Genomic DNA, 7462 nt, shown 5'->3' on the forward strand with positions numbered 1-7462 from the left:
TACGTTTGTGTGTATGTGTGTGTGGGGGGGGGGGGGTAGTGTGTGTTTGTGTGTGTGAATGTGTGTGTGTGTGTGTGTGTGTGTGTGTCTTCCCACCCTGCCTTGGTCAGCCCTGCAGCTGGACCCCACAAACCCCTGGATCTGTCCCATAATGCATTGTGTCTGGCAGGCAGACACTCAGGGAGAGCCAACGGATAGTCTGGCCCCCGGTACACATGGAGAGACAATGGATGATTGTACACACACACACACACACACACACACACACACACACACACACACACACACACACACACACACACACACACACACACACACACACACACACACACAGACCCCCCCCCCCCAGCATGGAAAAGTACAACAACAGAAACAAAGGCTCTTCTAAATTGCTTAAATAAAGGGACACTCCACTTTTTAATTTTTTAAAACATTTTTTTACCTCATATTCAATATCTCCAGAACCGTACCAGTGGTTTTCTATGTTCTATACTCAAAAAGATAAGAGGTCCTAAAGAAATGACCCCCTATGATGTCATTGGTGCACACAACCAGACACACACACGTGTATAACTGGATGTAACCGATAATGTTTTGTTTTCTGTTGTGCAACAGGACGGTACATGTTTTGCCCAGTGGAGCCTCATCTCATTTATCTTGTGTCTTATTTGTCTTTATTGAAGCTGAAGAGGGGAGACCTCAGGAATAATGATGATTAAATACAGTGGAACTGCAGTCAAACGCAAACTTCAAGAGGTTCTAACAGATAGATTCATCTGAGAAGGAAAGAGAGGGAGGGAAGGAAAAAGAGAGAGAGATCACAGAGAAAGAAGAGAGAGGCATATTAGTCAGTCAGTGAGTCCCACATTAGTGAAGAGAGGCTCTTTGGCAGGAGGACATGGGGGTCAGTGACCCTCCTTCCTCATACACACACATACACACACACACACACACACACACACACACACACACACACACACACACATACACAGAGCTCTCTCTCAGACACACTAGGGGTCGTCTATTGAAAGCCAGTGGAGCCACAGTCAGTATGAATCACTGTGCAGAGAGAGCTGTTGATCCCTCTGTACTCACAGGAGTCCCCTGACAGTCAGACAGACAGACAGACAGACAGACAGACAGACAGACAGACAGACATACTCACTCTGGACAGACAGACAGACAGTCTCTGGACAGACAAACAGACAGACAGGCATACTCTGGACAGACAGACAGACAGTCTCTGGACAGACAGACAGACAGACAGACAGACAGACAGACAGACTCTGGACAGACAGACAGACAGACAGACAGACAGACTCTGGACAGACAAACAGAAAGACAGACAGACAGACAGACAGACAGACAGACAGACAGACAGACTGTGGACAGACTCTGGACAGACAGACAGACAGACAGACAGACAGACAGACTCTGGACAGACAGACTCTGGACAGACAGACAGATGGACTCAAGGTCTCAAGACTACAGGATGGGTCAGTGTGTGGACCAAATGATCATAAATATACTATTACTCTCTACACCCTTCTTCTGAGGGGAGTACAGTAGAATGGAGCTGTCCATTTGGAACTAGGCCACTATTACTATCTATGTCAGTAAATATAAACTCCACTGTCTCTGACCTGCTCAATCTTATTATTATACAGCTCCTTGGCTGGGAGAAGATCACTGGAGATACATATACTACAGACACACAGTAGACACATACACACACAGGCATGCACACACACACACACACACACACACACACACACACACACACACACACACACACACACACACACACACACACACACACACATCATCTAGCCAGTGAGGTGATGACAGAGCTAAGGGAGCTGTGCTTTGTCTACGACACAACATATTTACTTGGTGAAGATTATCTTGTTGAGAGCATGACCTGGAGCTCTCTGTCTTGTAGAGTCACACAGACACACACACACACACACACACACACACACACACACACACACACACACACACAAGCTCTCTGTCTTGCAGAGCAGGGATGTGATTACATCTGGTCCCAGGTCAGTTCAGGATGCTGTCTGAGTCAATGGGAGATCCAGTTCCAGACAGCTGACACCTGATCTGTGGCCAGTGTGTGACCTGCTCTGGGGACGTGGACATTCTGGTTGGGGGCTATTGATGCGCTCTCTTGTTCAGGGGGCGGCTAGTGGTTCAGGTGTTTCACCATGCCTCTGTAGCTCATATTTTGTTCTTCTTTTTCATTTCCCCCTTGTCGTCCTTTATTTCCTCATCCCTCCGCATCCCCTTTCCTCTCCTCTTTCGTCCATTCACTTGTTTCGTCTCCGCTGCCCTCCCCTCCTCTCATTCCTCCCCTATTCTCTTGTTTCTTCCCCTCTCCTCCCCTCCTCTCCTCCATCTCATCCCTCTCTCCTAGGTGGAGAGTTGTACACTGGGCTGACGGCAGACTTCCTGGGGAGAGACTCTGTGATCTTTCGTAGTATGGGCGGTCGCTCCACCATGAGGACAGAGACAGACCAGAGACTGCTGCATGGTACAGCCCTACACCACACAGTCAAACAAGCTTTATCCATATACCCTATCACATATGCATACAATAGTAGATTATAGTGTTCAATGTAGTGCAAACTGTACAAATGATATGGTTTTCAACCACACTGCATCCACACATACAGTCAATACAGTACAGCCCTGATGCAGAATGCCCCCCTACCTACACAATCAACCTGGGGAAGCTGTTCAATGATCAATGTTCTACTAGTATACTGTGAGTTTATTAACCTCCCTCTCTCTCTCTCTCCCTCTCTCTCTCTCTCTCTCTCTCTCTCTCTCTCTCTCTCTCTCCATCTCTCTCCATCTCTCCAATCTCTCTCTCTCTCTCTCTCTCTCTGTATCCCCCCCCCCTCCTCCCCTCCAGATCCGAAGTTTGTGGCGGCCCACCTGATCCCAGACAACGATGACAGGGACAATGACAAGGTGTATTTCTTCTTCACGGAGAAGGCCATGGAGGCCGGGGACAGGGAGGGGGCCATCCACACCCGCGTGGGACGCGTCTGTGCGGTGAGTTTTATATTGTTTTATATAAAGCCCATATTGTATATTGAATCATAGCTCATACTAAAGTGTTCTCTAAAAGTTCCCATTCCATAACGCATTCTAAAGGTAGATATACAGTAGTAGTGGGAGAATCAGGTGAGTACACTATGGTCCACTATGGTCCACTATGATCCACTATGGTCCACTATGGTTCACTATGGTCCACTATGGTTCACTATGGTTCACTATGGTTCACTATGGTTCACTCTGGCCCACTATGGTTCACTATGGTCCACTATGGTTCTTTATAGTTCACTGAGCTTGGGAACTGGACCACAGCTGCGGGTTCAATCCCCTGTGGAGCCTCAGTCATGAGATAGAGAAAGTATAACATTTCGACACGCTTATAGTATCTCCTTACAGCTTTAGACGGGCCACATAGACAGAGATGGAGATGGAGAGGGAGGGAAAGAGAAAGAGGGAGGGGGAGAGAGAGAGGGAGGGGGAGAGAGAGAGAGAGAGGGAGAGAGAGGGAGGGGGAGAGAGAGAGAAGGAGAGAGAGGTAAAGAGAGAGAGTATATATGTCCAGCGGCGGTATGTAGAGGACTGACATTCCAGGACAATTGGCGTCTTCTTTTTCCTCTCAACACACAGCTGTCGGATGTGCTGTGGTTTGAGCACGCATACCTCCGACCTCACTCACATTCTCACACACACAAATGCACACACACACACACACACACACACACACACACACACACACACACACACACTGCACTCCATATACCGTATACATAGTATGTATATCTCTCTATCCCTCCCCTAGGCTCTGTTAAACACTGGCTGTTATAATCAGTTCAGTTACACCAGAAGACATCCTGCCAAGACAGCATTTCTCTCTGCTTGTCCTGATCCTAGGCAACACACACACACACACACACACACACACACACACACACACACACACACACATACACACAGACACACAGACACATGTGAGTGTGGAGGTTTATCGTGATATAATAATAATAATAATAATAATAATAATAATAATAATAATAACAATAATGCATTTATTTTGTATAGCATTTATTTTGTATAGCTTTTCTTAGTACTCAAAGACACTTCATTCCATGGAGAGAACAAGAATAGATAGGTAAATAAAAAGCCAAACAAAAGCACAGTGAGTAAAAACAACAACACAAAAAAAAGATTTTTGAGGGGTCATTTGAAGGAGGTAATACCAGACCTAGGTCACAAACATAAACCAAACACTTTCAGATACTTGAGCGGTGCTTGATTTAGTCCAAGTGGTACCGTACATAACAATGGCACCAACGCACTGGTCCCAGAAGTGAAGACTCCGCTTTAAAGCCCACCTCAAAAAGACACAACCACAGTGCTTTGGTTTGTGATGGTGAATCCATGATGGTAGCTAATGTGTGTTCTGTGATATTCTCTGTCAGAATGATGCAGGTGGCCAGAGAGTCCTGGTGAACAAGTGGAGCACCTTTATCAAGGCCAGACTGGTGTGTTCAGTGCCTGGACCTCACGGCATTGACACACACTTTGACGAGCTGGGTGAGACACACACACACACACACACACACACACACACACACACACACACACACACACACACACAAAGAAGACCATAAGCACACTCACACCTATAACACACACACTCCTACATACATACATACATACACTCCTACATACATACATACATACACACACATACTCATAAACTTCTCCTCATCTCTTCTTCTCTCTACTAGAGGATGTGTTCCTGCTTAGAACCAAGGATGAGAAGAACCCTGAAGTGTATGCCATCTTCAGCACCATCAGGTGAGCTCTCAGGCTCACACACACACACACACACACACACACACACACACACACACACACACACACACACACACACACACACACACACACACACACACCTGCTTACTGTAACACTTACAACCCCTGTGGTACTAGTAGTAAAGACTGCCCTGCTGTCTTCTCTCTGTCTGCCGTAGTAACGTGTTCCAGGGCTTTGCGGTGTGTGTGTACCGCATGGCTGACATACGAGAGGCCTTCAACGGACCGTTCGCTCACAAGGAGGGTCCTGACTACCAGTGGGGGGCTTATGAAGGCAGGGTGCCCTACCCGAGGCCTGGGGTGGTGAGTACTGAAGGTTATTTTTTGGAGTGGGGCAGTCCCACTCTCATATTTTTTCAATCATCACCTTAGACTTCACCCTGTCTGTCTGTCTGTCTGTCTGTCTGTCTGTCTGTCTGTCTGTCTGTCTTCTGTCTCTCCGTCAGTCTCTCTATCCGTCCGTCTGTCTGTCTGTCCGCCGGTCTGTCAGTCTGTCTGCCTGCCTCTCTGTCTGTAGGATCAGATATGTCTTCTTGGCCCCCAAACAACCCTGAGAGAGGGATTGGGGGGTGGGGGGGGGAGTGTGTGAGAGAGAGAGAAGATAACGGTTTGGCCAGGAGGCAAAAGTGTGGAACTTTACACCATCTCAAGCTATCAGGTCATATATGGGATCCCTCTCTCTTTCTCTCTACTCTCTCTCTCTCTCTCTTTCTCTCTACTCTCTCTTTTCTTTCATTACTTTTCTCTGTTTTCATCCTTTCTTTAGAAGATTTTGATTAAAACTCCCAGAGAGACTTTTGTTCATAGAGAAACCTTCTTTCCTGGATGTTTGTTCAGAGATAGACAGGGTTTAGATGCCTTCGCATTCACACACACACACACACACACACACACACACACACACACACACACACACACACACACACATACATACACACACTCCAACATCTTCCCACATGTTTTAGGTTCATAATATTCTGGCTGATCTCCAACTCTCATCCAAGATGATCATCCAGAGTCATGACTCTTCCCTCCACCTTTCATATTATCCCTACGCCCCCATCCTAATGGTCTCCATATGCAGAGAGTCTTCTCTGTCCTGGGACTCACTCCTACACACCTGGGCACTTAATGATGATGTCAGAGTAGAGCTGAGAGACTTGGCTTCTGTACTCGGTGCTCTGGACTTATCTGACTGTCGTCTCCTCTGCCTGATATATTTGCACACACACACACACACGTACTCGCACGCACACACACACACACACACACACACACACACACACACGCACGCACAGACACAAACACACAAACACAGTCTCACACACACACTGTAGCGTAGCTGTCCCTAAGAGACTCACAGCACCTCTCCACTGTCTGAAAGCTGCGCAGTACAGTAATTGCTCAATCACCCTATGACACACACACACACACACACACACACACACACACACACACACACACACACATACACAATAAGACCAGATAAGACTGTGCCAATTATTCTCCCTCTCAGTCATGTCCACCTAAGCTCTTCTCTGGGGACGGTGAACAGCTGAGGTTGTGAGAAATAAGAGTTGGGATCACTTCCTAATACAATACATGTCTGTTACAACTCACTTACATGAACATCAGGGGAGGCTGGTGGAGGTAGAAATCGGAGGACGGGCTCATTGTAATGCATGGAACGGAATGAGGAACGGTATCAAACACATGTGTTCCTCATCTCTTAGAATAAGGCCGTCCTTGATACCGTTTCTCATTCTGTTCCATGCATTACACTGAGCCCGTCCTCCGATTTCTACCTCCACCAGCCTCCCCTGATGGACATGGCGTCGATGTGAGCTCTGTCAGAGAGGAGGGTGGATCAGTGTGTGTTATGACAACATTTAAAGGAATCTTTCCAACATGTGGGAACACAGTGTTGCGTATCAGTTCCCAGCCAAGATGATAAGACAAACAACATTCAGCCGTAAATGATGTATCCACCGGTCTTTAAAAAAGGCTTAACTGCATAGAAGATCTAGATTACCTTTCTGGCAACATAGATTTTAATCTCAGTGAGATTAACCTGGATTAATGATATGAATGAAGGTTAGATGGAAGGAAAATGTCCTCTCTGTGTTAACCCCTTCCTCTCTCTCTTCCCCTCCTCCTCCCCCTCCCCCTCTCTCTCCTCCAGTGTCCCAGTAAGATCACCAACCAGCCCGGCAGACAGTTCAGCAGCACCAAGGACTACCCTGACCAGGTGTTGCAGTTCGCCCGCGGCCACCCGCTGATGTGGCGCCCGGTGTACCCAGCCCTGCAGCACCCCCTGCTGGTGAAGGCCAACATTCCCTACAGACTCAGGCAGATCGTGGTGGACCGCGTGGAGGCAGAGGACGGCCAGTATGATGTCATGTTCATCGGCACAGGTGAGAGGTCGCTGTGACACGTAGAGACATTAAAAGAGAAGTTTGTTATCCCAGTAACTTCAGTAGTCTCCTGCAGTCTCCGTTCCTCTCTGTTGTGAGACTCCATCGAAGGGATCCTGTATGTACTGTGGATGTGA

At 47.4% G+C, this 7462-nt stretch overlaps 1 protein-coding gene across 1 annotated transcript in view; it reads left to right on the plus strand.

The window, feature by feature from the left end:
* sema3bl (sema domain, immunoglobulin domain (Ig), short basic domain, secreted, (semaphorin) 3bl) overlaps positions 1 to 7462 on the plus strand; it is a 43776-nt gene that overhangs the window by 33313 nt on the left and 3001 nt on the right. The window contains exons 6-11 of the mRNA XM_083676058.1: positions 2426 to 2542; positions 2927 to 3069; positions 4512 to 4626; positions 4824 to 4893; positions 5070 to 5214; positions 7094 to 7325. Of these exons, the coding sequence (XP_083532184.1) occupies positions 2426 to 2542; positions 2927 to 3069; positions 4512 to 4626; positions 4824 to 4893; positions 5070 to 5214; positions 7094 to 7325 (822 nt within the window). The remainder of the gene's footprint in view (positions 1 to 2425; positions 2543 to 2926; positions 3070 to 4511; positions 4627 to 4823; positions 4894 to 5069; positions 5215 to 7093; positions 7326 to 7462) is intronic.

This window comes from Argentina silus (assembly GCF_951799395.1).
Source record: "Argentina silus genome assembly, chromosome: 8".
NCBI classification, from domain to species: domain Eukaryota; kingdom Metazoa; phylum Chordata; class Actinopteri; order Argentiniformes; family Argentinidae; genus Argentina; species Argentina silus.